This window comes from Neohortaea acidophila (assembly GCF_010093505.1).
Source record: "Neohortaea acidophila strain CBS 113389 unplaced genomic scaffold BDY17scaffold_9, whole genome shotgun sequence".
In the NCBI taxonomy this organism is placed as follows: Eukaryota; Fungi; Ascomycota; class Dothideomycetes; order Mycosphaerellales; family Teratosphaeriaceae; genus Neohortaea; species Neohortaea acidophila.
The window spans coordinates 661,791-687,600 of record NW_022985518.1 but is presented as its reverse complement, the minus strand read 5'-3'; the positions used below and the strand labels follow the sequence as shown (position 1 = coordinate 687,600).

General features: G+C 57.0%; 11 protein-coding genes across 11 annotated transcripts; 6 read left to right on the top strand and 5 right to left on the bottom strand.

The window, feature by feature from the left end:
• Positions 1-416: 416 nt before the first annotated feature.
• On the top strand, positions 417-5,434 carry BDY17DRAFT_197813 (uncharacterized protein). The gene is made up of 2 exons (XM_033730070.1): positions 417-748; positions 813-5,434. Exons 1-2 carry the CDS (start codon positions 513-515, stop codon positions 5,347-5,349), a joined length of 4,773 nt encoding a protein of 1,590 aa, XP_033587246.1. The 5' UTR covers positions 417-512; the 3' UTR covers positions 5,350-5,434.
• Positions 5,435-5,519: 85 nt separating this feature from the next.
• On the bottom strand, positions 5,520-6,098 carry BDY17DRAFT_312525 (uncharacterized protein; the record flags this gene model as incomplete). Its single annotated transcript, XM_033735631.1, has 1 exon — positions 5,520-6,098. The coding sequence occupies one exon, from the start codon at positions 6,096-6,098 to the stop codon at positions 5,520-5,522; it is 579 nt and encodes a 192-aa protein (XP_033587245.1).
• A 246-nt stretch (positions 6,099-6,344) lies between these two features.
• Positions 6,345-7,815, top strand: BDY17DRAFT_197823 (uncharacterized protein). The gene is made up of 3 exons (XM_033730071.1): positions 6,345-6,450; positions 6,515-7,161; positions 7,244-7,815. The coding sequence occupies exons 2-3, from the start codon at positions 6,655-6,657 to the stop codon at positions 7,430-7,432; spliced, it is 696 nt and encodes a 231-aa protein (XP_033587244.1). The 5' UTR covers positions 6,345-6,450; positions 6,515-6,654; the 3' UTR covers positions 7,433-7,815.
• Positions 7,606-8,219, bottom strand: BDY17DRAFT_312523 (uncharacterized protein; the record flags this gene model as incomplete). The annotated part of the gene is made up of 5 exons (XM_033735630.1): positions 7,606-7,645; positions 7,710-7,772; positions 7,833-7,970; positions 8,032-8,086; positions 8,147-8,219. The coding sequence occupies 5 exons, from the start codon at positions 8,217-8,219 to the stop codon at positions 7,606-7,608; spliced, it is 369 nt and encodes a 122-aa protein (XP_033587243.1).
• Positions 8,220-9,618: 1,399 nt separating this feature from the next.
• On the bottom strand, positions 9,619-10,602 carry BDY17DRAFT_254827 (polymerase/histidinol phosphatase-like protein; the record flags this gene model as incomplete). Its single annotated transcript, XM_033731471.1, has 2 exons — positions 9,619-9,855; positions 9,913-10,602. 2 exons carry the CDS (start codon positions 10,600-10,602, stop codon positions 9,619-9,621), a joined length of 927 nt encoding a protein of 308 aa, XP_033587242.1.
• Positions 10,603-11,133: 531 nt separating this feature from the next.
• Positions 11,134-13,342, top strand: BDY17DRAFT_255482 (kinase-like domain-containing protein; the record flags this gene model as incomplete). The annotated part of the gene is made up of 4 exons (XM_033731532.1): positions 11,134-11,175; positions 11,236-12,366; positions 12,421-13,185; positions 13,253-13,342. 4 exons carry the CDS (start codon positions 11,134-11,136, stop codon positions 13,340-13,342), a joined length of 2,028 nt encoding a protein of 675 aa, XP_033587241.1.
• Positions 13,343-13,522: 180 nt separating this feature from the next.
• On the bottom strand, positions 13,523-15,333 carry BDY17DRAFT_255390 (alkaline-phosphatase-like protein; the record flags this gene model as incomplete). The annotated part of the gene is made up of 5 exons (XM_033731530.1): positions 13,523-13,693; positions 13,761-13,818; positions 13,876-14,215; positions 14,268-14,896; positions 14,954-15,333. The coding sequence occupies 5 exons, from the start codon at positions 15,331-15,333 to the stop codon at positions 13,523-13,525; spliced, it is 1,578 nt and encodes a 525-aa protein (XP_033587240.1).
• A 542-nt stretch (positions 15,334-15,875) lies between these two features.
• BDY17DRAFT_228522 (uncharacterized protein) lies at positions 15,876-16,904 on the top strand (the record flags this gene model as incomplete). Its single annotated transcript, XM_033730176.1, has 1 exon — positions 15,876-16,904. A coding segment is annotated over one exon (1,029 nt), but the record flags the coding sequence as incomplete, so codon positions are not given.
• A 1,954-nt stretch (positions 16,905-18,858) lies between these two features.
• Positions 18,859-19,939, top strand: BDY17DRAFT_197520 (glutathione S-transferase domain-containing protein). Its single transcript, XM_033730069.1, has 3 exons — positions 18,859-18,935; positions 18,998-19,373; positions 19,430-19,939. Exons 1-3 carry the CDS (start codon positions 18,917-18,919, stop codon positions 19,704-19,706), a joined length of 672 nt encoding a protein of 223 aa, XP_033587238.1. The 5' UTR covers positions 18,859-18,916; the 3' UTR covers positions 19,707-19,939.
• A 256-nt stretch (positions 19,940-20,195) lies between these two features.
• BDY17DRAFT_326550 (pyridoxal phosphate-dependent transferase) lies at positions 20,196-21,619 on the top strand (the record flags this gene model as incomplete). The annotated part of the gene is made up of 2 exons (XM_033737532.1): positions 20,196-21,371; positions 21,434-21,619. 2 exons carry the CDS (start codon positions 20,196-20,198, stop codon positions 21,617-21,619), a joined length of 1,362 nt encoding a protein of 453 aa, XP_033587237.1.
• A 182-nt stretch (positions 21,620-21,801) lies between these two features.
• Positions 21,802-25,208, bottom strand: BDY17DRAFT_302188 (uncharacterized protein). The gene is made up of 3 exons (XM_033734368.1): positions 24,856-25,208; positions 24,625-24,806; positions 21,802-24,571 (listed from the first exon to the last, which is right to left on the bottom strand). Exons 1-3 carry the CDS (start codon positions 24,899-24,901, stop codon positions 21,929-21,931), a joined length of 2,871 nt encoding a protein of 956 aa, XP_033587236.1. The 5' UTR covers positions 24,902-25,208; the 3' UTR covers positions 21,802-21,928.
• Positions 25,209-25,810: the final 602 nt, after the last annotated feature.

The following is a 25,810-nucleotide window of genomic DNA, read 5'->3' as shown; positions in this document are numbered from 1 at the left end:
GGCTCCGCCAGCGCCTGCCCAACCGAATTAAGTTTCTGGGAGTAGCCTTACCGGTTCGGGCAACGACTCCAACAAAAAGTGGAAGTCGCAGCGTACCTAATGCGGTTCCTGCCTCTTGGAGCGGCGCAACGCGGCTTCCTCAACCTCTTCTCGTGCTCTTGCCATTGGAAGCAGAGGGAAGGCGCGCCGGCGACTGGTAAACACAGCGCCCTTCATTTCTTGCTCGCCCGCATCCATTCGCTCTCACACCCTCCAACATCTCATCTCGTCTTGCAGCCTCCATCCTTACACTCTTCGCGGCCTTCTCAGCTGTCGGCATTGCCACTCACATCCTACCTACCTCACGATTTTACGATTAGCATCGAGCTGCACCAATACATACATTCGCCTCCCTCGTACACCCTCCGACAGCCTCACCTCCCGAGTCGCTCAATCGACCGACAGCCTTGCCGCCCGGTGGCAATCTGCGCTCAACCGTCCTCCTCCACTCGTCCATCTGCGGAGCAGACAAGATGTCGCCTCAACAGGTGCACAATAACATTGTTCACCTCTTGCCCTTGAAAGATGATGGCTCTCCGGACTTGCCGGGCGACCCTCCCTACATCTACCTGCCGCCGCCCACCGTCCCGGCGTATAGCATCAGATTCGAAATCGAAGGCACAAGCTCAATATGCCGGCAGGGCAGCCTGTGGGTCAACATCCCAGGCAAGCATGAGCAGTTTGATCGAAAGAAGTTCAAGGAGTACAAGTACGTTGACCACATCTCCACCCCAACCCTACCCATGCCCTGCAGACTGACATTTGACGGTTAGACTGACGCCGAGCTTCAACAACACCATCAAAATCGACGTTCCCATCCATACAGCCGGCGCATACTCCTTCTACTGCACCTACACGCCCTTGCCCCCGTTCACCACAGGCAAAGTCGACGTACCCAAGCCCACGCAGACCAGCACCTTCTACATCGACATCTGCCCGAGCCTGCACGTCCAGAAATCCCGGGTGCCTTTGGATGCCATCTCTTGCATCTCGGTGTTGTCAAAGTTTATGGGCAAATACCCAGACGATTGGGATCGTCACTTGCATGGCATCAGCGAGAGAGGGTACAACATGGTCCACTTCACTCCCCTCATGATGCGTGGCGACAGCAACTCGCCGTACTCCATCTACGATCAGCACACCTTCGATAAGCAAGTCTTTCCGCACGGCGAGGAAGACATCTCCCACCTGACGCAGAAGATGATCGAAGAGTACGGCCTTCTCGCCCTCACCGATGTGGTGTGGAACCATACGGCAAACAACAGCAAATGGCTCGAGGAGCATCCGGAAGCGGGCTATAATATCAAGACGGCTCCGCACCTTCGGCCGGCGTACGAGCTGGACAGCGCTCTGTTACGCTACTCCGCCGACTTGGCCCAACTCGGACTTCCCACCCATCTGAACAACATCAATGACTTGTTGCGCATCATGGATGGCGTCAAGGTTCATGTCATCAGTCCTATGAAGCTGTGGGAATTCTACGTCTGCGATGTGGAAAGTGACACCAAGCACGCCGTCAGCTGCTGGATGGAAGGGCGCGCCGATCTCAACGACCCTTTGCCGGAGGATGTGCAGTCCTGGGATCTGAAGCGAAAGGCCGAGTGGCTTCGAGAACATGCATGCCCCGGCAAAGACACCTTGGGCGAGCGCTTCCATCGCACCATCAACCCTCAGCGTGCCGCTGCCCTGCTCACCAAGTTGTTCGGACGCTTCAACGACAAGGGCAACGGCTCTGGCGACGAGCGTGATGCATACGGCACCATGCAGCGCTTCCTCAATGAAATCAACCTGGAATGGTACAAGGAGTACGATGCAGATGTTGCGGCCATCATGGAGCAAGTCTTCAACCGTACCAAGTACATGCGGCTTGATGAGCATGGTCCCCAGGTCGGCGACATTACCCTGCAGAATCCCCTGGTAGAGACGTACTTCACTCGTCTGCCGCACAATGACACCACTTCCAAGCACGATCCCGACTCTTTGGCACTGGCGAACAATGGCTGGGTCTGGGCTGCGGACGTCATGCGGGACAATGCCGGGCCCAAGTCGAAAGTCTACCTTCGCCGCGAGCTCATCGTTTGGCAAGACTGCGTCAAGCTTCGGTATGGCAAGGGCCCGGAAGACTCTCCATTTCTGTGGAAGTTCATGATGGAGTACACGCAACTCATGGCGAAGCACTTCACTGGCTTCCGCATCGACAACTGCCACTCCACCCCTCTGCATGTCGCAGAGTACATGCTCGACGCGGCTCGCCACGTCCAGCCCAACCTCGTGATTGCTGCCGAGCTCTTCTCCGGCGACGAGAAGATGGACTTCCTGTACTGCCAACGCCTCGGCATCAGCTTCCTTATTCGTGAAGCGATGCAATGCTGGTCTACTGGCGAGCTTAGCCGGCTCGTACATATCAACTGTGGACGGCCTATTGGGTCTTTTGAAGTTGACGACATTGCCGGAATCGATGCCAAAACACCCCAGCCCAACGGCCCCACGACCAACGGGATTCCTCAAGGCAGGGCCGTCACGCACAAAATCATCCCCAGCAAGATCCACGCGTTGCTGATGGACTGCACCCACGACAATGAGCCGCCTGTGCAACGCAGGGACGGGCGAGATACCCTGCCCAATTCGGCACTGGTCGCCATGTGTGCGTCCGCGTCCGGAAGCGTGTTTGGGCTGGATGAGCTGTATCCGCAACTCATCGAATTGGTCCACGAGACGAGGCCCTACACGTCACCGTACAGCAATCTCAAGCCTGGCGAACAGATGCGGGTTGGGCCAAGCGAAGGCACCGGCGGAGTCAAGAGACTTATGAATCAGCTGCACACGATCATGGGGATGGACCAGTACGACGAGTGTTTTGTGCATCACGACGGCGAATACATCACCGTCCATCGCATGCACCCGAAATCGAGGAAAGGGTACTACTTGATTGCCCACACCGCTTTCCCGGGATACGGCAACGGCAATGCTGGCTTTCAGCCGCAGTGGCTCACCGGCACCAAAGCCAAGCTGTTGGGAGCGTGGAGCCTGGAGTGTGATCAATCATCAGACGCGAAGCAAGCCGCCATTCACGACAAGGTACTCCGTGGTATTCCCAGCAGGACCAAGGATCTCAAGGGCGTGAAGGTGGAGCAGCGCGGTGATGATACTGTCATCACCATCCCTGAGGCCTTCCCGCCTGGCTCAATCGCCGTCTTCGAGACGTGGATCCCTGGTGCCGAGCACAGCGAGGGCCTGGACAAATTTGTCACATCTGGTGCGCAGGAGGCTTTCAGCAAGGTCAGCCTCACGGACCTCAACGCCATCTTATACCGTGCCGACTCCGAAGAGCGTGCATCATCCAACGGGTCCGATGGCGCCTACACCATCCCCGGCTTCGGTCCGCTCGTTTACTGCGGTCTCCAAGGCTGGTGGTCCGTGTTGCATGACATTGTGTCTCACAACGATCTCGGACATGCCATGTGCAACCATCTCCGCGATGGCCAGTGGGCTCTCGATTTCATCGTCGGCCGCATGGACAAGCTCGCCCAGCGCGACATCTACACCGGCCTCAAAGCACCCGCAGACTGGATGCGCGTGCGCTTCGATGCCATCCGAAAGCTTCCGAGCTTTCTGACTCCACGGTACTTCGCTCTGATCATCAAGACCGCCCACAAGGCCGCCTTCGAGCGTGGTATCGAGCAGATGAGCAGCAATGTGCAGCACGGCCAGCACTTCTTGAAGAAACTGGCCATGGTGTCCTGCCAGATGCAAGGGTACGTGGAGAATGCATCTCTTTGGCCGAACAAGCTTGTGCCATCCCTGGCCGCCGGCCTTCCCCATTTTGCTCAGGATTGGGCCCGCTGCTGGGGCCGTGATACCATGATTGCAATGCGTGGTCTCCTCGTGTGCACCGGACGATTCGAAGATGCCAGAGAGCATCTGCTTTGCTTCTCCTCTTTGGTCAAGCATGGCATGATCCCAAATCTCCTCGGCTCGGGCAAGCTGCCGCGTTACAACTCCAGAGACTCGGTTTGGTTCTTCTTGCAGAACATTCAGGACTACGTTACGTTGGTACCTGGCGGAGAGAAGATTCTGCAGGAGAAGGTCAAGCGTCGCTTCAAGCCCTACGATGACACCTGGTTTGCCTGGGACGACCCGCGAGCGTACCAAGATGAGTCCAGCGTTGCCGATGTCATTCACGAGTGCCTTCAGCGCCACGCGGCCGGCATGCACTTCCGCGAGTACAATGCCGGTCCCAATCTCGACAGTCAAATGAAGCCCGATGGCTTCAACATCGACATTGACGTCGATTGGAACACGGGCATCATCTTCGGAGGCAACGAACACAACTGTGGAACGTGGATGGACAAGATGGGCGAATCCACAAAGGCTGGCAACAAAGGCGAGCCTGGTACTTCTCGAGACGGCGCACCAGTGGAGATAACTGGTCTACTGTACAGTGCCCTGAAGTGGGTCGATGGCTTGCACCGTGCTGGCAAGTTCCCGCATGAGTCGGTTACGACGAGCGACGGCAAGAAGGTGACGTATGGCGACTGGGCTGCAAAGCTCAAGAGCAGCTTCGAGCACTGCTACTACGTTCCCGCCGACGAGAAGGAATGGAGCAAGTACGACGTCAACCCAAAGATTGTCAATCGTCGTGGCATCTACAAGGACGTCTACAAAGGCCGAAAAGAATATCGCGACTACCAGCTTCGCCCGAACTTCCCCATTGCCATGACCGTCGCACCCGACCTCTTCGATCCCCAGCATGCGCTCATTGCGCTCGAGAACACCGACAAACATCTCCGCGGACCAACGGGAATGGCGACTTTGGACCCCAGTGATCTGGAATACCATCCGTGGTACAACAACAGCGAGGATTCGGACAACTTTGCCACCGCAAAGGGGAGATGCTACCACCAAGGTCCGGAATGGCTTTGGCCCACCGGCTTCTTCCTCCGCGCTCTGCTCAAGTTCGATCTGATGCGGCGGCACACAACCGAAGAGAAGGTGGAGGCGTTCCAGCAGATTACCGCGAGGCTGCATGGCTGTCAGAAGATGATCAAAGAGAGCCCATGGGCCGGGCTGACCGAGCTGACGAACAAGGACGGTGCTTACTGCGGGGATTCGGTGAGTGCAACATGCTCCCATGCACGGCTGTCTGCTTTACTAACCCGCGCGATAGTGTCCAACGCAAGCGTGGTCGGCAGGATGCATAGTAGACCTCTACGACGACGCAAGCAAGGCCTCCGCCGAGCTTCTGGGTCACGCAGCGGGCGACAAGAAGACCGAGTCTTAGACTCGTCCATGATCATCTCGTCGACTTGATATCACGCCACGAGGGTACGGAGACATGGAGCTATGAGTGCACGATTTCATTCACCTAATAATCTGGCTCTCCTGCGGTGTAGATTGGGATTGGTTGCACACCGGCCTGGTGTTTATCTCGTCCGTAGTGAGCTCCTATAAGAATATGAGTTCTGTTTCACATTCACACTTCATCTCAATGATCGCGGATTGACGAGCAAGGTTGGCTCAAAACCATTGCCCTCACTTGCCGCCCAGTGTAGGAGGGCTTGCTTGGCCTGCTCATCAACGCAGCAGAGAGACACCGCACGGCCATCTTCGACACTTTCGCCCCGGACCACAACCGGGAGCGCTGTCATGCCAGTTACCCGCTTCACCGTCTCCGGAGTCGCGAGTGGACCGTTCAGCTGGACGAGGTAGGTCAGGGCTCCAGCAGTTGCGACGGCCTCACTCGTTGGTAGTAGATTCGAGACGGTCGCCTTCTTCTTCTGCACGTCCAATTCGTGCTCGTATGCTTCGCGATCGTAGCCTTGTGCTTCCTTGTCGCGCTGGACCATCTGCCAGTGATCGTCGGAGATGCGAGCGCGTGTGAGGTTGTTCCGGTGCGCCATGATGCTGTCTATGGCATCGCCTGATGAGAGGCCGAAGAGGGTTTGCCAACGTTTGATGGTTGCGGATATGGGCTCCGGCGTATCTTGTTGGGCCAGATCCGGGTTATATGCGTTTCCGGCGAGCGCTTCGAGTTCCTGCTGGAGATCAAAGGGATCCATGATGATGGCAGCAGTATCTACGGTAGTTAGGTAGGTAAGGTAAGGTGTGGTATCTGTGACATTGTCATTAAGCGACGTCCAATGATGGAGTCACTAGATGGCAGGAGTCACTTCGATCAGACCCGGGGTTGGCTTTGAGTTCGATTGATGACTATGGAATTACATACTAGGTGACAGCGGGCGGATGATTATTGGGTAATGTTCACCGCCGGAGCATCTGACAGGAAAGTGTAGCCACATCGTGACATTGGCGCACTGGAGAAGAGACATGATCAGGCCGGTCGGAGTCCATGGCGTCTGGCAGGTCGGTGGGGCCGAGTCACCGAATTCCGTGAGTCGGAGTTGGCGAGAGGTGAGTTGGCCCACCCTCGAGTCAGTAACAGTGAGGGTATAAAGAGATTCACGATCAGCAATAGCAGGCATCGACTTTGCCCGGTGTTTTCACAGAGCCGGATTCAGCCACCAGGACTTGACCATCGCTCATCCACCACCCTGAAAGCGTCGCGGCCTTACAGCCTTCGCCGGATTTTAAGCGACACGTAGGAATTTTCCAGCAATGCCTCTTCAGCTACTCCCAATGAAGGAGGCCGATGTGCCGCATTACGTGGATATTACCTGGGCGGCAGCCAGGGGCGACCTGATGGGCGCCATGTTTCCCAACGGAATGTTCGAAACCGACCGGCAATGGCTGATCGACGACAAAATCCAGGCGATGCGCAAGCACCCCGAGACTACGAAAACGATGAAAATCGTCGATTCCGACCTGCCCGATGACCACTCAACCGGCAAGATCATCAGCGTGGCGACGTGGAAGATCTATCCGCGAGAGCGCACGGAGGAGGAAATGGAGGCGGAGAAGAAGGAGGGCGAGGAACGGGGCCATGCGCCGCACGCGAGTGCTCCCATGCTCGAGGCCTTTTTCTCCCAGATGGGCAAGTGCAAGAGGGAGATTGTGGGGAAGAAGGCTGTGGTGTATCTGGGGATTCTCATGACCCATCCTGATCACCATCGTCGCGGCGCTGGGGCGATGCAATTGCAATGGGGCTTTGATTTGGCAGATGAGGTGAGTGCAGTGTTGAATCGCTGATGACATCCAACGCGGTGGCGCGCATTTCACACGGACTAACACGAGTCGGTGATGATAGCTTGGCCTGCCCGTGTATTTAGAAGCCAGCCCGATGGGCCAGCCGTTGTACGCGCGATGTGGCTTCGAAACGATCAAGGTTGTCGATTTCAAACCTCGTGATTGGGGCATGGACCACGACATTCCTCATGTTTGCATGCTGCGGCCCGCCCAGATGGCCAACGGGCATGCTTCCAGACTCCCAACTTAAGACGTTACACGTGGTTTCTGACGCGTCAAAAGACTGCCTTTGATGCGATGGGTGAGGAAAGATAGACAGCGAAAGGAGCAACGTAGGCAGTCGACAAAATCAAGACTTTTCCAGACTATGGAGGCTTCAGTTGACCCTCGTAATCAGCCCTCAGCGTGCTTGGTGGTGCAATATCAGACGGTCTTATCGTTGATGCCCTTGAGGGTCACGTCGCTGCAAACATGGTGTCAGTGAGTGATTGGGTCGGCAAAACGTCTAGTGGCAACTGGGAGCTTACAAGATAAGAGTCGCATTCGGGGGAATAAGGCCCGGGAAGCCGCGACTGCCGTAAGCATAATCCCTGCGACCATCGGTTAGTGATGCTCATCGAAGCCAATGGTTGCGTACGCAGTAGACTTACCCCGTGATGGTCAAGGTGGCCTTCTCTCCGAGAGTCATGCCGCCATCGACGTTGGTGACGCCGTCGTCCCAGCCGCGGATGACCTGGCCGACGCCGATCTTGGTCTTGAAATCCCCTCGTCCAACCGAAGAGTCGAACCTGGGATGGAGGTCAGTATTGCATGGGTCGAGCAGAGAGGGGAGAGGGAAGGGGTGCGCACTGCTTGCCCTTGTTGTCGGGCGCCTTCTCGTCGTACAGCACACCGGTATATTCCACTGCAAGCCGAGTGTCAGTGGCCACGTGGAGTCAGGATTTGGCATGGAAATGCACGCAACTGGTGATGGTGTCCCCGGCCTTGGGCTTGTCCACGCCGTTGCCAGGCGAAATGAGTTTTTTGGTGACTCCCATTGTGATGCTTGGTACGTGCTTTGCGGTACGGGGCGAGCGACAGTTGAGCAGAGGGGAAAGGGTGAAGTGGATTGAGGAGGAAAGTTTGCGTAAGCCGAGAGGGTGGGCAAAGTTTGGTTGCGGCAATGGATGGAATGGGACGGCAGCTTCGATCCGAACTCAATTCCCGCTGAGCAGCGCCAAAATGTCACTCGTTGGTGCGAAGATGTCACCTCTCTTTGGGTGGGGATATCGCTGACGCCGGGGTTTGGCGATGCGACGTGCCCTGCATTGGCGTTGATTGTTGCCTCTTAAGCTGGAAGGGAGGTGCAGGCGCTAAGGTAACGGGGTTCTGCTGCAGAGGACTGCACAGGGCAGGATGGATCGCCGGTCATCACGAGCGCGTCATTTCTTTGGGAAAGCACATCTTGTATTGCACGGCGGGCCGGGATGGCGGCGAGGCTGCAACACCAGGGGCGTGCACATGAGACGAGAACACACGCTTCCCACCACCCCACGCTCGCCATTCAGCACGGGACAACTGCACAAATGCCGTCTACTGCCAAGCGGTCTGGCGGGATGGGCTTGTCGACGGCGTGGAGCTGTGCGGTTACCGGCCATGGAACAAGTCGGGGATCTGCACGCCAAGTAACTCCATCACCCCTCTGCTGCAACCCTCTTCCTGCGCTCTGCTGCACAGAATCAGACGACGTGCAGTCTTCGCCGCTAGACGGGGTGATCTGCCACATGCGGGTGATCGATCCTTCGTAAAAGGCAGTCCTGCTCTTCCACCGGACGCTCATGGCTTGGCACTTATCCGGGCGGCAGCTCGGACTCGCACTAACCCTGCGGGCACGAGTTGACAGCAAACAAAGAAGTGGAGTTGGGTGTCAATCGTTTCCCGTCGCAACATGCCCGCGAGGTGAGCAAGTGAGGTTTCGCCAAACGCAGCGAAGACATGTAGCATGTACCTCGACTAATCAGTGTTGGCGCGACTTTAGGTTGGCGGTGGGTGGCTGCCAGGGCCGTTGCCCATGCTCCATCATTCGAGCTTCATAAGGTACATCACTCGCTACATACATAGCCGTGGCCAGCTACTGTTGGTGCATGGAGAGGCTGTCAGCCCTGCCAGCAGGCGCGGACCGAGGGCCGAGTGAGCGGGAAGAATGCCGACACTCCGCGAGCCGGGTACTCGACTCTCAACCCCATGTTGGCTGCGACCTCTGTCTAACGCCCATCCACACTTGACGGAGAAAGTGGGATCCGCGCAGATCACATGCAAGCAGCCGTGGAGTTCAAGCATAGTCGCCTTTACGGCGAGCGGCGCCCCAGCGTGTGCTTTCACCTTGGGCGAGGTTGCTAGCAGCATGATCTCCGTCGATTACATCCCTTCCAGGTTGCTTGCAGAATCAGGGACTGCTCAATTCGCCCAGAATGGGTGCTTCTCCAGGTCTGCCACCGAGACGGTTTGCCAGCCCACGTTAGGAAAGCGCGAGTCATGCGGTTTGACTGTGTCCGAGACAGGAGCCAGGTGGCAGACGTCGGCAATCCCAGCCCGCTTGACACAATCAAGCACCTTGTCGTAGTTCAAGCCGACGTGTGGCACGCCGTGGCTGTCATCGGACAAGGTGAAACGACCACCTAGGGCTTTGAACTCCTTCGTCACATTAGTGGAGGCGATGAGGGAGATTGCAGCTGGCACAAACACACTCACCTGACACACTTCTACCTGCGGATACGCCTCGGTCATGCCTTTCCTCAAGCTACTCGAATTCAGCTCGAGCACTCCGCCGTAGTCTGCAATAAATCTCAAATTCCGCAGCAGTTTCGCCCAAACACTGGGCCACGTCTTCCACGTCTGATTCGGCTGGTCGCTGAAGAGTCTGATCAGGTCGAAATGAGCGACGATAGGCGGATGAAGGGCTTCAAGCATGGCCAGCTGGGCGTCGAAGTAATCCTGGAAGATGCGTTCGTCGGTAGCGTTGCCCACGTCCCTCGCTCGATGGTACACGGGCGGATCGTAATCGATGGGGATGGTGTGGACGTGATGGACGCTTCCAAGGAACAAGTCGACTTCGTATCGACTCAACAGATCGTGGATGATGGTGAGGCTGGACGGGCGAATCCATTCGCCTTCGAAGCCGATGAATAGAACGATCTGGTCTTTGTAGACTGCCTGGAGACGGCGTGCTTCGCGGTAGTAGTCATCGAAGAGCTTGTAGAGCGTTTCTGGAGTGTGCTCCTCTTCTTCCCGCGGGTAGAAGTCGATTCGTTCGCGCGGAATATGCTCGGTCAAGCAAAAGGTTGTCATGCCCTTGTTGATGGCGGCCTGGACGACTTCATCGAGCGTGTTTGTGGCGTGGCCGCAAAACTGCCCGCTGTGGGAATGATGCGAGAAAGGCATGGTGACGGAGGGGGAGCCAGGGGGTCAGAGCACCAAGGGAAGTGGTTCCTGACGTGCGTCTCTGCCTTGTCCGCCTTGGACCTGTGCCCCGGCATGCGGTGTACTCTGTACCTGCTCACGTCAAGCCACGTGCATGGTGGCAGCGTTCCATTCCATTCACGATCCCAATGGGGCGTGGGGACGTGCAGCGGAAGCCGCGTCCCGTGCCGCGTCCTCGCCCGCCAGGACGCTTGGGCCAGTCACCACGACATCGCATGCGTCGTGCTCCATCCCGCACCAATTCCGGGGAAGCTGAGGTGACGAGCTCTCAACGGAAAGCTCGCAGCAACCTCACCATCGCTTGAACAGAGGCGGATTGAAGGCACGCGAGGCATTGATTGAGTACCGCTGCTGCAGCCGTTACCGACCTTTCCCGTCGGAGGTACGCAACTATCCACTCGACTTCTTGGGACGGGCCCAAAGGACCCCGAGAGAAGCATCGTCAGCACCTGTCTTGCTGAGCATTGCTGTGGCGTGAAGAGAGGGGCCACGATGGCAGCGCAGTCGGAGAAGAGCTCCCTGAAACGGGGCAGGGTACGACAACACCACCTGCGCCAGACGTCAAGCGGCCGGCATGGCTAATGAGAACATCAGGGTTCGGCGGGAGAAGCAGGCGAGACCAAGAAGCCGCGCAGGTCAGCCCGCTTGTCTCACATCGCAGCCGAGACCGAACACGTCAACAAAGGTGGCTTGCCTTCCCCCGTCACCCGCAAGGGCACCACCGACGGCACCGCCAGCCCGCCGCCTCGCAAGCCAGACGAGATTCAGCAGCGCGCAACGCCCCGCTCAAGCCCGGCTCCCCCTTCCCAAGCCCACGGCCTGTCCTCGCCCCCCTCCGATACTCAGCCATTCTCCCAGTTCCTACCTCCACCCCCGTTATCCTACGAAGTCGAGGACGGAGAAGCTGAAGGCGTCTGGGGCTATCTCATCCCCACCTCCGGATACGGCGAACCTCTCGTCCTGAAGAGACGTGATGCGTGTCCAGTGCCGGTCGAGCAGCTTGGCGGTGTGACCGGACGCCAGTCAGTGCCAAAGAAGCACTGGCAAAGGATGGAGGAGGGCTACGAAAAACAAAAGACCCTCAATGGCATCCCCGCCGGCGGCTACCTCTTCGGCCGACATCCAGAATGCGACAGGATCATCAACGATCCTACGGTGAGCAACCGACACTGTCTCTTCTTCAACGAGCACAAGGATGGGGATGCCATCGCCGTCGTTGAAGACTTGAGTGGAAATGGGACGTACGTCAACGATGCGTACATCGGCCGGAACAAACGCCGCGAGCTCCATGACGGCGACGAAATCTCCATCCTCGCCGTCGCCCGCTTCATCTTCCGCTACCCTCGTAACCAAGACACAAACGCCTTCCGACAGCAGTACACCATACAAGGCCAGCTGGGGAAGGGTCACTTTGCTACTGTGTACCTGGCAACAGAGAAGAACACGGGGATGAGGTACGCGGTGAAGAAGTTCGAGAAACGCGGCGGGCCGGGCGAACGGAGCAAGGTGGAGGGTTTGCAGCAAGAGATTGCCGTCTTGATGGGAGTCAGCCATCCGAACATGCTGTGCTTGAAAGATACGTTTGACGAGAGCGATGGCGTCTATCTTGTCTTGGAGCTAGCTGCGGAAGGAGAGCTATTCAACTGGATTGTCATGAAGTCCAAGCTCACGGAGCAAGAAACCCGAAAGGTGTTTGTGCAGTTGTTTCAAGGGGTGAAATATCTCGTGAGTACTGCTCGCCCATCTTCGACGTGTCTGTGGCTAACAAATGCTCCATAGCACGAGCGAAACATCGTGCACCGCGACATCAAACCAGAAAACATCCTATTGACCGACAAGAACCTGAACGTCAAGCTTGCTGACTTCGGTCTCGCCAAAATCATTGGCGAGGAGTCATTTACCACTACCCTCTGCGGCACTCCGTCCTATGTCGCGCCGGAGATTCTAGAGCAGTCGAATCGCCGCCGCTACACGCGCGCGGTCGATGTCTGGTCCCTCGGCGTCGTCCTCTACATCTGTCTTTGCGGATTCCCGCCCTTCTCAGACGAGCTGTACAGCCCTGAGAATCCCTATACCCTCTCGCAGCAGATCCGGATGTCTCGTTTCGACTATCCCTCGCCATACTGGGACCCCATCGGAGATCCGGCGTTGGACCTCATAGACAACATGCTCAAAGTCGACGTGGACGAGCGATATACAATCGACCAGTGTCTCGAGCATCCCTGGACTACCCAACAACCCATCAGCCTCACCGATAGCACCGATGGGCTGACCGGTGCGTTTCGAGGCCTGGACTTCACCCGGCGCAAGCCCGTGCGCGAGCGCACCTTGCTGAGCTCGATTAATGACGTCAAGATCGAGCGAGTGATCAACTCGCAACATGAGAATGGGCAGTCGGAGCCCGTGAAGGTGTTCGATAAGAATGATAGCTTACATCCAAAGCCGCAATCGCAGCAGAAGAAGCAGAAGAAGCCGGGTCATGTGGAACAGACGATGGAGGTGGCCCCTGATGCCGGAAGAGATCCGGCGGAGTTTGTGGAAATGGTGAGTGTCTCACGCCTGAAGAGCTGTCCTGTGTGCATCGAGAAAGGCATGCTAACCAGTTCCCTAGGGCGGGAGAGGAGATGAGGTGCTGTTTGAACAGGATGCCAATGGTAGTCGCTACCCTGACCAGGCGGTGAAAGCAGGAGCTCCGCAGTGAGCGTATGGACATACTGCCGCACTGGAGGCACGGTGTGGCATTCAGTGGCGAGTATAAAAGAAGTTGTTTCCTCTTGACAGGCGTAGCAGCCAGTGAGATCGGATGTACATGTAGCTGGGACGGGGAGTAGTGCTAGGAATCGACTGTATGTCTCAGGTATCAGTCGAGCTCAACGTCTTTTTATGTTGGAGACGCCAGCGCGGGTCGAAGTCGACCGTGCTCGGGAATGTCTCCAATCTGCAACATCTTCTCGTCCAGCAGGGTCGTCATCTCTTTGACAACTTCTGCGTAATCGGGGTTGTCGTACTGATTCATGAGCTCGAGTGGATCTCCTTGACAGTCGAAAAGCTCCTTCGCAGGCGGTCAGCAGACTTCCAGTGTATATGTACCTAGCAAAAGCTGCAGACAGGAGACCTACCCATTCCGGTGGTTCGCCTCCGGGCCGGGTACCAGGTAGTCCGTAATCGAGGTTGTACCTGCACACTTCGTCAAAGGCGGCACTATGTGGCGGGCAGGACAAAGACGAGACTGACCAATAAATAATCTTGTACCGTTGATTCCGCACACCGTAATGCGCACGGCACTCATGAGGGCTGTCGTTGTGCATCCAGTAGCGGTGATATGCCACTTTCTGCCAGCCCTTGGGTCGCTGGCCGTGTAGCAAGGGCCGGAATGAGAAGCCCTGCATATATGAAGGGATGGGATGGCCGGCGAGATCCAGCCACAGCGGTGCAAAGTCTACATTGCTGACGATGTCGTTGCAGATGATACCGGGAGATATTTCTCGGGGAAAGCGTGCAAGCAGTGGCATCTGGAATGACTCTTCGTACATGAAGCGTTTGTCGAACCAGCCGTGATCGCCGAGAAAGAATCCTGCGAGGACAATCAGCATTTCCCGTACAGATCCTGACGTGTCGTTGCTCACCTTGATCCGAGGTATACATGATTAGCGTGTTGTTGACGACGTCCTTTCCCGAGGAGTCTAGATAATCTAACAGCCGTCCGACGTTTTCGTCGATGGAGTGAACGCAGCGTAAGTAACGCTGCATGTATCGCTGGTACTTGAACCGCCGTAGTTCCTCCCTGTCTTTGAATCGATAATTGGTGCCGGTGTCGCGATCGATCAAGACCATGTTTGAAACGTCTTCGGGGAAAGGGATCTTCCTCACGTCGCCCATACTTCCTATTAGCTCTCCCACTTCCGAGCCGCCCTCGGGTTGCACGAGGCCAAGGTCGAAGAAGGTCATGTCTTCTGCAACCCTCATTTTGGCCGCTTTGGCCGCGCTGGCTCGGTGCTTGTAGTCGTCGGTGAGGGTATCGGGGAGTTTGATCTCGTCTCTGTACAAGTCTTTGTGTGTTCGCTTATACTCCCAAGATCGATGCGGAGCTTTGTGATGACACATGATGAAAAAGGGCTTATTCGCATCTCGATTGGAAATGAAGTCGATGGTTTTGTCCGTGATGATGTCGGTCACATAGCCTACCACTACCTCCTGACCGTGTGGCTCGATGAAGACTGGATCGTAGTAGACGCCCTGGTCTGGAAGGACCGACCTACGAGCCACTTAATAGCTGGTTCTACTCCTTGACAACGCCGGGGCGGCTACGCACCAATGATCAAACCCAGTGGGTTCATGCGCCTTACCTTCACCAAGATGCCATTTGCCGATCATGGCGGTCTGGTAGCCGGCGTATTTCAAATGCTTTGCAACGTTGGGCATCCAGTTGTCAATCTTGTTGTCGAGAGTGCGGACGGCATTGACGTGGTTGTGGGTGCCCGTCAGGATGGCTGCGCGACTCGGGGTACATATCGAGTTGGTTACGTAGCAATGGTTGAACAGCATTCCCTCCCGGGCGAGACGATCGATGTGTGGAGTCTTGTTGATGCCAGCGCCATACGCGCCAATCGCCTTGGCAGCATGGTCGTCCGCCATGATGAAGAGGATGTTGGGCCGTCGGCCCTTGGGCGGTGCTGGCGTGTTACGGACCATCTTGCTATGGGTGGAGTGATAAGATGATAGCGCTGCCAACCCCGCCTACCAACCTTCCCGCCCTCCACGGCCCTGCTCGCGCGGTAGATGTGGCCAAGATGTGGGCGAAGGCTATGACCTGCGTACTAGGAATCATCCACTGTGTGGAGGAGGAAGTGTCGGGGTTGTTGGTTGGTGGTGGGCGGTCAGTGATCGTGATGGTGGTGTCGCGCCCGATTTGGAACGCTAGTGCTGACCCCCTGCCCTTGGCGGAGGTTTAATTAATTAAGAAAAATGCTGGGCGGGACTGACAGCATCGTCTGGTGGAGCACCCGAACTGTGGAGGTCAATCCAACCCCGACTCTTCCATCAATCATTATCTCTTGAACATCCTTAACAATGTCCCGGCAAATCTGAACGTGCCCCCCTGTCGCTCTTTTACTCTGTCCGCGCCCCTCCCACCACGTCGCGCAAGAGGGCGCCCTTCTTGAGCTTCGAGTTCCCCTAGCCTCCGACCCAGCTCACCATCCATCTCCTGTCTTCCCTGAACATCCCATGACACCATGGCCGCCTCCATCTCCAAACGACAGCAAGCTCGCAACGAGCGGCAGCTGCAAGATCTGATCCAAACGGTCTCCGGCAACGACCGATGTGCGGATTGCGCCGCAAAGAATCCCGGCTGGGCATCATGGAATCTGGGCATCTTCCTCTGCGTGCGTTGCGCCTCGCTGCATCGCAAACTGGGAACCCATGTCTCCAAGGTCAAGAGCTTGAGTATGGATAGCTGGTCGGCGGAGCAGGTGGATAACATGAAGAAAGTGGGCAACGCGCGGAGCAATGCCGTCTACAATCCCCAGGGCACCCGCGTCGACATCCCCATCGATGCTGACGAGGTGGACGGTGTGATGGAACGCTTCATCCGACAAAAGTACGAGTCACGAACACTGTCCACTGGACACCCCGCCGCGCGACACAACACCGGCAGCACGAGCACCGGCAGCTGGAACGACGAGCCGCCGCCACTGCCGCCCAAACCTAAAAGATTCCCCTTCAACTTTCGCAGTGCCAGCTCCACCACCCATCGCCCCAAGCAGACCCCTCTCACGCCTCCTCGGCCATTGTCCCCCATATCTCCCGGCAACGACGCCTCGAAGCCGCCAGCGCTGAGCAAGCCAAGCCAGTTGTTCGGGATGAAAATCACGGGGGTGAGCAACAATTTCGATCAGAAGCTGGCGGCACTGCGAGACATGGGCTTCGACGACCACAAAAAGAACACGGAGATATTGAAGAGCTCGAACGGCAACTTCGACAAAGCCATCGAAACGTTGGTGAGGCTGGGCGAGGGAAGCAAGCCTCGTTCCCCGGGAACTCTGACTCCGGTCTCGATGGGAAGCGCGGGTCCGAGTGGGATCGTCGTTGACAAGACACGACAAGCAGATGCATCTGCATCCGCGAATCCATGGGAGGTCAGCGAGCGCTCGCCGCAACGCTCCGTCAGCCAGCCAGCTCCGCAGACTTCGCTTCCTCCGAGATCGCAGAGCGCTGGACCAACATCGAACTCCTGGAACCCATTCCTCCCTCAATCGCAACAAGAGCAAAGTGTTCGAGGACTTCAAGATAGCTTCCAAACGCTCCAACTCTCGCATACGGGGCCTGTGCCACAACAGCAATATTACGCGCAACAGATCCCCGCCGTTCCGCCCATACCGCTACAATACCAGAACAATCCCTTCCAGCCGCAGCAACCACAAGCGAATCCCTGGCAGATGCCGCCATCGCAGCTTCCGCCCCAAACGCACACTGCCAACCCCGCCTTTCCCCCGACTTCCACCTTCGCGCAGCCATCGTCCGGACCGGCCCAATTCAGTCCATCTTCCAATCCTTTCTTACACCAGCCAGGATTGCAGGCTGGGCCGTCCAATAATCCCTGGGCTACCCAGCCTTTGCAGTCCCCAGATATAATGTCCGGGCATCCGAGCCCCTGGGCATCGCAGAGCCCGACCTCGGCATCCCCTGGCCAGCTGTCGAGGAATCCTTTCGGTTTGCCACCGAGTGCCATGGCCGAGCAGCCGGCACACCCGTACGTACCGCAACAGTCTGGACCCAGCTACGCAGCGACGCCAACAGGACCGCATACCTATTTTCCCTCACTACAGCCGCCCCAGCAGAGCCCGAATCCATGGCAACAGCCACAGGCACCGCCCATGCCGGCCGCACCAGGCTTCCCTCAGCAGCAGCTGTTCCAGCAGCCACCGCAGTACGGCCAGCAGTACGGTCAACAAATTGGAGTACCGCAAGTGCGCCACGATAAAAGTTCCATTCTTGCTCTCTACAACATGCCTCACCTCGCGCCCCAGCAACCGCTTCAACCATACCAGCAAGACCCTAACGCGGTCCTACAGCCGCCGCCGCAACGCAGTGCCACCATGCCAGCCGTGCAGCAAGGCGCGGATGCTTTCTCGCGGTTTACGTAGCGCATCAGACACGTTAGGAATCAGGTGGACCTCAGCTTAGAAGGCTAACGCCTACCGTAGCTATGTAGCGTGTCAGATGACGAACAAACGATTGATGAAGTTGTCTTTCCCTCTGAAAGGTGGAACCAGTTCATGCTCGCCCTCGGCGATGTGCGTCTTTTAAATAGTCCTCCCGCTGCGTAGGAGAGAAGGCTTGCAGGAGGGTGGAGAAGACGTGCAGTGCTGCTTAACACCGCTCCTCGAGTTCACGAAGTCTTGCTTTTCCACAGATAACGAAGTTAGCTTGCAGGCCATAGGGTTGGAGCCAGAAAGCAGGCATATTGTGGGTGATGTATTCCGCTGTCCTGTAGGGCAGTGGCATATCTCTGCGCTCTGCAGGAAGAAGTATTGGCGATAGTTTACCTTGATCGGGAGTGAGAGCGCGCGGAGACATGTCTGCATGCGACTCAACCGGTGGAGATCACGTTGTAGACGGGTACAAAGGGATGGAAGTTGTGGAAGGAAGAAAAGGACCGTGAGATACAACGTGAATTCTCAGAACAATCCCCTTAGTCAGCCCACAAGCACGGTCCCCTGTCCCACATGCCCCAGGCCTTTTCCAGACCTCGCCGCCTTCTTTTCTTTCCCTTTCCTTCATACACTTCATAACACGCACGCATAATCAACCACTGATCCCGACTCAAAGTCGCTTCCTGGACTTGCTGGTCATATTGGCGTACAAGAGCGAAGCGCATTGAGGGCGTCTAAATGGCTCCTTCGCCGAGCCGTGGCGTTGCGAGTCGCCTGCTCTTTCTGCCATACACCTCGTCTGTCACCGCTTTGTGTTCCCTCCTTCGCCTCCGTCGACGCGCGACTGCTAGCGAGCGGGAGATATAGAATATGCTGGAAACCGACTGAGGCGATAGGCGATCCATCTGGAATACATGCTCCTCCAGTGGGATTTCGAAAGGTCATGTCGACGGTAGTGTAAGGCATGTGTATAGAGTCGAGTCCATTTATGTCTTCCTCGGCGACTCAGATGCGCCGATCATTGCAACAGACAGCCCTCGTTCTTCATTCGTGCCCGCAGCTAACAAGGTGTGCCTTATCTTGTCCGTCTGCGGGGTGACGCGATAGGGTCCTCTACTCCGATGTACCGATCTACCTCCGGTAAGCATAAGAGGAGAGCTGCCCCTCTCATGGTCTACGTTATCCCATCCTTTATTGATCAGCCGTCAAGATGCCCATGAAACTAATCTCGGCGACGCCTTCGGCCTACGCGCGCATCAATCGTATCGCTTTCATGGAGAAGGGCATCGACTTCGAGCTCTTCAACGAAGTACCGTGGAACCTGGACACGCAAACCCCCACTTACAATCCGTTGGAGAAATTGCCCATTCTCATCTTCGAGGACGGGACACATATCTACGACAGCGCCCTCATTCAAGAATTCATCATCAAGACGTATGCCGACAAGGGCCCGGCGTTGGTGCCACAGGACCTGAAAGGATACCTGCAGGCAAGGCAGATCCAGACGTTGGCGATCGGCCAGATGGACGCAATGGCATTGGTGTTCTTCGAAGATTCGAGGGAGGTCAAGAGTGCCGAGTGAGGAAAAAGAGCGCGCAAGATACGCGGCAGTAGTAGTGGCTAATGCTTCGCAGATGGAAGGCGCGGCAAGACCGCAAGGTGGACGGGGCGATGAAGGCGTACGACGACTACGTCCAGGCGGCCAAGGGCGGATGGCTGGTTGGTGGGGAGTATTCCATTGCCGACATTGCAGTCGGCTGCGCTGCCGAGTGGGTGGACTTCTTTGGCATCCGGCCGGAGTGGAGGAAGCAGCACACGCACTTGGCGGCGTGGTTGGAGAAGCTGGGCCAGAGGGACACGTTCCAGAAGACGCAGCCAGTGATGTTTGAGATGAAGGAGAGGGTGGTTTGAGCGATTGATAGAGGATGCGACGACGACATGAAGGTCACGAGCATTCACTTCCATTCCCTCCCTGACCAACCCAAGACTATGCCGAGACGATGCAAAGGATTGGGTAATAGCCGCGAATAGGCGGGTGGACAGGCACGCGCATGTGACAGGACTAGGCCTCTAAGTGCAGGTACAAGAGAAGCCAAGCATGCAATTGGTGGGGGCGAGTTTAGGTTGGCCTGCCTTACCAGAAATGGGCAGTTGCGATGGAGTAAAATCAAAGACATTCCGGCTTCTCTACAATCGAACAGTCGCATTAATACCTACCCATCCGCGCAACCTCCCACTCGTTCCGCTCAACTTTGATTCCTCTCCCTACTTGACGTCTATACCTACGACCACTCTGTCCTCCAACCACCGACGCCGGCGACAATGGGATCGATTAGCGAAACTCCACAGCCTCTTCTCCCCCACCTTCACAAGGGCGCGAACGGAGTGAACGGCACGAAGATGGCCAATTCGCACAGCGCATCCCAATACCATGCCTCGTCGTCCAGCGACGCCATGTCCACCGAAGCGCAGTACGCCGCGCACAACTACCACCCCCTCCCCATCGTCTTCTCGCGCGCCCAAGGGTGCAGCGTGTGGGATCCCGAAGGAAAGCACTACCTCGACTTCCTCTCCGCCTACTCCGCCGTCAACCAAGGCCACTGCCACCCCAAGCTCATTCAAGCCCTCACCGAGCAAGCCAGCAGACTCACGCTGAGCTCTCGCGCCTTCTACAATGACGTCTTCCCCAAGTTCGCAGAGAAGATCACAAGGATGACGGGCTTCGACATGATGCTGCCCATGAACACCGGCGCCGAGGCCGTCGAGACCGCGATCAAGGTCGCGCGCAAGTGGGGCTACAAAGTCAAGGGCATTCCCAAGAACAAAGCATACGTCTTCGGCGTGGCGGACAACTTCCACGGCCGCACCTTTGCCGCCATCACATTGTCCAGCGATCCCGAGAGCAGAGATAACTACGGCCCGTACTTGGACCGAGTGGGTTCTGTCAACCCTTCAACCGGCAAGCCGATCCCCTACAACGACATCCCCGCCGTGGAGCAGCTGTTCGAGGAGCACGGCGGCGAGACGGCCGCTTTCATCGTGGAGCCCATCCAGGGTGAAGCGGGCATTTGCGTGCCGGATGACGACTACCTGCCACGCCTGCGAGCGCTTTGCACGAAATACAACGTCCTTCTGATCTGTGACGAAATCCAGACGGGTATCGCGCGGACAGGGCGTCTCCTGTGCTACCAATGGGCCGGTATCCAGCCCGACCTCTTGATCCTCGGCAAGGCAGTGGCGGGTGGCATGTACCCGGTCTCGTGTGTGCTCGGCTCGAAGGAGATTATGCTCGTGGTCGAGCCGGGCTCTCATGGCTCGACGTTCGGCGGCAATCCTCTCGGGAGCGCGGTGGCGCTCAAGGCGCTCGAGATTGTCGAAGAGGAGCAGCTCACCGAGCGTGCAGAACGCCTGGGCGAGATCTTCCGGCAAGGCCTGCGCGATATCCAGAGCAAGAACGCAATCATCTCTCTTGTGAGGGGCAAGGGATTGCTGAATGCGATGGTCATTGACGAGAGCAAGACGGCCGGGCACAGCGCGTGGGATTTGTGTATGCTCATGAAAGAGAAGGGCCTACTCGTGAGTTCACCCCGAGCTGCGGTGATCGCCAAATTGTAGGGCGAGATGCTAACAACCGCTAGGCCAAACCGACTCACCAAAACATCATCCGCCTCGCCCCGCCGCTCGTCATCACCGAGGAGGAGATCAAGAATTCGCTACAAATCATCGAAGATGCATGCCGCGAGCTCCCACACCTCAAGGGCTTGAAGGAGGCCAAGATTCTGCCTCCGGGCGAGAAGAATGTCAGCATAGGTGTGGACAACTAGCACCGTCTGCATCCCCTTGCGTGTTGGTCTATTGAGCTACCGGGCGACCAATTGGATGTTCCTGGCGGCCTACGTAAATTTGATATCCAGTCATTGACTCGCGCCATCGTGTACTGTGTGAAGGCTTGGCACTAGATGTCCAATATACCTGTCATGATAGATGAGATTTGCAAACAACTACATATGTCTTCTAGTCATGCTCACGCAGCCTCTCATTGGCCAATGACCATAAACCTGTGACCAGAGTCTTCGTAGTCGTATCTGATGCACCTACAAGACGGCCGAGACGTCACCCCACGGACTCAATGCCTAATCGAAATCCACCGGTTTGTCCTCGAGCTGGACGCGCGTGGGCGTTTTGGCCCCTGGCGTCTCGCCGCCGCTCTGTCTTTGCAAATTGACGCTCGACTTTGGCTTGTATGCTGCACGGCGGCCAAGACTGTCTTTCTTTTGCACCTCCGCTGTGCTCGAAGGCGCTGCTCCTTTCGTACTGGCAGCCGATGTCGAAGCCGAGTCGACGCTTTGGCTGTAGGCGTGCGCGGGAGTGTATTCGCTAGCCGGGTTTTGCACGGTAGCGGGCATTTTTGGCAAAGTATTGATGCGTCTTGTGGAATCGGTGGCGCTGCGCTCGCGCGTGGGAGTTTCCACGGATGTCGACGCAATCGTTGCTGCTATCGTATTCTCTGGCTCTGCAGGGGGCGGTTGATGGATGTTGCCGTTCGCTCTCGCCGTGTCTGGCTTTGGTGGCGATGCGGTCGACGTCGTCTGCTGCTGTCGTGTCGTGGGCGGACTGCCGGGAACGTTCAGATTCTCCCTGTTCAAGCTGTCTCGGGGGTTGGAGGATGTAGACGAGGAAGTTGGGGAGGTGACAGACGCCGTGGAAATAGGGAACCTGGTCTCTGGTCCTCGACTCCGATCTCTCCGATGCGAGCCCCCATCGGTCAGGGGAACCCTGGATCCGGGCCCGGGGCTTGGCTGCCGACTTCTGTTGCTCCCCGCCGATGCCTGGGCATGCTGTGCGGCTGCAATGGCTCGGTGGCGTTCCTCCATGGCTTCCTTGCGCTTGGACTCATCGGTGCTAACGGCGCGGTTGGGCCGCGTGCCTGAGACGGAATGGGTGAGGCTGGACTGCCGCTTCAACTCGCTAAAGACTGCGTCTTTGTGCGCAAACAGATCGCGAATCAAACGGACGTTGTACTTTTCGGAGATGCTCAGCCCGCTTTCTTGCTTCGGCCGCATGATGCAAGGGGCGAGAGTGTTGGCCAATGCAGAAATGTATGCTTCGTCCGCGCTGCTCAGCTCAATGAGCCGAGTGAAATGTGTGATCAGCGCGTCGAGGGTGGCAATGTTGGCCAGACGCAGCTGGCCGAGGGTAGACTGCAAGACCTGAATGCGTGCCTGATCGGAACTCGATTGCGTCGAAGTGTATGTCGTCTTCACAATTTCGTAGACGTGCGAGCTGACCAGGCTGTCGGGGAGTTCGAGCAAGTACAACTTCAGGAGGGCGGCCACGGTTGCCATATCGTACTCCTCAAGCACTTCCATCGGGATCGCTTTGCCGGTGTTGACGCGATTGCGGAGGTGGTGGGTCTGCTGCAGAGGCACTTCCGCAATCCAAATGTTGCGGCGCGCCGCATCGCCCTCCAGGTCCGGGTAGTGGGAGTCAAGGAAGGTGAGGATGGTTGTGACAATCAACGGCACGCGCTTGCGGTCCGCACGAGCGCGTGCCTCAATGTCGACACCAAAGGTCTGTTCATCGACCTGATTGTAGTAGTTCTCGTACACTACCACGCGAGGAGCGTAAGTCCCGGTGCGGTAGTTTTCCAGCAGATATCGCGAGTCGCCCAGCGGCTGCACGGTCTCTTGGAACAACATCATCTTGTCCACGCCGCTTTGGAGGCTGGGGATGACATTGCCAATCGCGCCCGAGAAATCAAGGACCACGCTTTTGATGGCTTTGAGCCTGTCCAGCTCACAGCGCTCCATATACTTCAGATGGCTGATGATCTCCTCTTCCAAGTTGCATCGCAAAGTGTCCAGCCTTCGCACCGCAGCTTTGTATCGGTCATCAGCCTCCTTCGCTTCGCGCCGAAGTTTTTCGCCCGGCGTTTCGTTGGGGTACTGGTTGTTCAAGGGGTTCCAATTGCTGGACCACATCTCACTGACTCGGTCGCCAATGACGGGGCTCTGCGGGGTCGAAGCCGAGTCGTGAGACGATGCCAGGGTGAAGGTTCGGCCGGGCAGGCGCGAACGCTTTTCGGGAATGCCGGTGATCTGAAACACTTTGGTGCGCCATTGATAGTTCATCTTGCTGCTGTTCGCAAATGTGCTCCCCATGTTGCCGATGAGGCGCAAGAAACCATTGTTGATCAGATCCTGTCCAATCTTTTCGGCATAGGCAACAGTAGAGCCGCCGCCCATGTGCTTCTGGATGTATTCCACAATCTCCGCACCAGTCGTTACATTTTCATATGTGCCCAATATAGGTACTTTGGCTTCGCCCAGCCTGACGTGTTCCAGCGCGTGCGTGAGCAGCCTTTTCACCTGTTCGGGCATGTAGGTTTGGTCGCCGAGTTCCACGGGCTCGGGCTCTTCATCGTCGTCTTCATCGACCTTGATGCTGGGCACGCTTTGGGGCGGAGGGGCGGCCTTGGGCGAGCCGGTCGTAGCCGCTGCACTCGGATCTTGAAAGGCAAGCTTGTCTTCTTCCTCCAAGTCCTCCACCCTCCTACACTTGTTGAAGTATGCGCTGCGGTATTGCTTGACAGTCTCCGCTTGGCGGTCGTGCGTGCGAATACGAGACTGGAGGTCGTCCTGGCTATTCTGCACCCGCGCAGCATGCTGGTCGCACCAGCGGCTGAAGGGATTGACGACCAGTTCGCGAATGTTCGAGGCAATCTTGCGGTGGTTACGGGCAGCCTCGCTCATCTCCGTGCGCACGCCCTCGTAGGCCTTTGGGAGTCAGCGAGATCTCTCACGAACGTTGTATTTGCCATTGTGCGCACCTTTTTGACCGTAGCGCCATCGTCTCTCTGGAACCCACCATCAATTCGATTCGTAGCCCCTTCGATATCGCCAAGGCGTTGTCCATACAAGTCCTCCGCCTCCGCACGCATGCGTGCTATCGTGAGTAGTTGTTCATTCTCTTGCACGCCTTGCTGGAGCTTGCCAAACAATACGCCCAGGCCTATAATGATCAATGGAAGGGTGCGGATGGAGGGGGGGAATTCTCTTACCAGCTGCGTAATCGGGTGTCCAGAAGGAGCTTGCGAAAGAGGACATGTCGAATGTCAGGCGTTCTGCTCTCACGGCGATGTGGAGTGTTTCATGGGCTCAGAAGGAGGGAATGAAGGTCGGAGGAGGAGACTGGGCTCATAGGGGATGACGTTGAGGGCGGGTGACGTGTTTCCCAGCGGCAAGTCGAGGTCGCAGAGTGGATGTCGGATCGGCCCAGTGGTTTATCGTGCGCTGGACATTGAATGGGACGCCGTTGAATGATGAGAGTGGACAAGAAAGAAGTGTAACGCGGCTGGCGTGGTTGCAACTGGGCATCATCCCGTGGCCTTTCAACACCGGCGTCGTATTCGCGTCACGACTTTTGTCCCGTCAAAAGTCACGACTGCCCCGTCAGCCGTCCCAATCGGGAAGCGACAGCGATGGGCGTGCCTTCCTCGTGCCTGCCTCTTGATGGGCACGACTTCACTTATCACACACATATATGTACGAGAAGTTTCCGACTCGACAGCGTAGAAGCCGAGCGACCATGGCTCCCGCAACCCGTACCAAGACCTCCAACTTGCAAGGCTCTCACCACGAATCTTCCAGCCTGGCGGGATCCCAAGAGGCGGACGAGCATCGCATCTCGCATGTCTGGAAACAGCACACTCAGCGTGTATGTCATTGCATTACGACGTCAACGACCAGACAGGCAGGTAAAGTTTCAAGCTCATGGTACGCTACAGGTCAAGAAACGTCGAGAGCAGCGAGAACGAAACATCACGCAAGCACATCGAGAGCGTACGCAGCGATTGCGCAACAACGTCCAGCTACGCCTGAAGCAACATCAAGAGCGGATGTGAGTTCCAAATCCCCTTTCTGTCGACGTTGAAGTGTTCAAGCCAAATGGAATTGCCGGGCGAGCCAAAGCCTTGTTGACGCAGCTGCAGCCGAGCAATCCGCCGAAAGAGCGTC

Excerpts from the sequence above, each read along its gene's own strand:
- BDY17DRAFT_197813 (XM_033730070.1), top strand. The coding sequence starts at position 513 with ATGTCGCCTCAACAGGTGCACAATAACATTGTTCACCTCTTGCCCTTG. Across the intron at positions 749-812 it reads AAGAAGTTCAAGGAGTACAA|ACTGACGCCGAGCTTCAACA; the intron begins GTACGTTGACCA and ends TTTGACGGTTAG.
- BDY17DRAFT_197823 (XM_033730071.1), top strand. The coding sequence starts at position 6,655 with ATGCCTCTTCAGCTACTCCCAATGAAGGAGGCCGATGTGCCGCATTAC. Across the intron at positions 7,162-7,243 it reads GCTTTGATTTGGCAGATGAG|CTTGGCCTGCCCGTGTATTT; the intron begins GTGAGTGCAGTG and ends CGGTGATGATAG.
- BDY17DRAFT_197520 (XM_033730069.1), top strand. Across the intron at positions 19,374-19,429 it reads AGGGAGGTCAAGAGTGCCGA|ATGGAAGGCGCGGCAAGACC; the intron begins GTGAGGAAAAAG and ends AATGCTTCGCAG.
- BDY17DRAFT_302188 (XM_033734368.1), bottom strand. The coding sequence starts at position 24,901 with ATGTCCTCTTTCGCAAGCTCCTTCTGGACACCCGATTACGCAGCTG. Across the intron at positions 24,807-24,855 it reads GACACCCGATTACGCAGCTG|GCCTGGGCGTATTGTTTGGC; the intron begins GTAAGAGAATTC and ends TGATCATTATAG. Across the intron at positions 24,572-24,624 it reads ATGGCGCTACGGTCAAAAAG|GCCTACGAGGGCGTGCGCAC; the intron begins GTGCGCACAATG and ends TGACTCCCAAAG.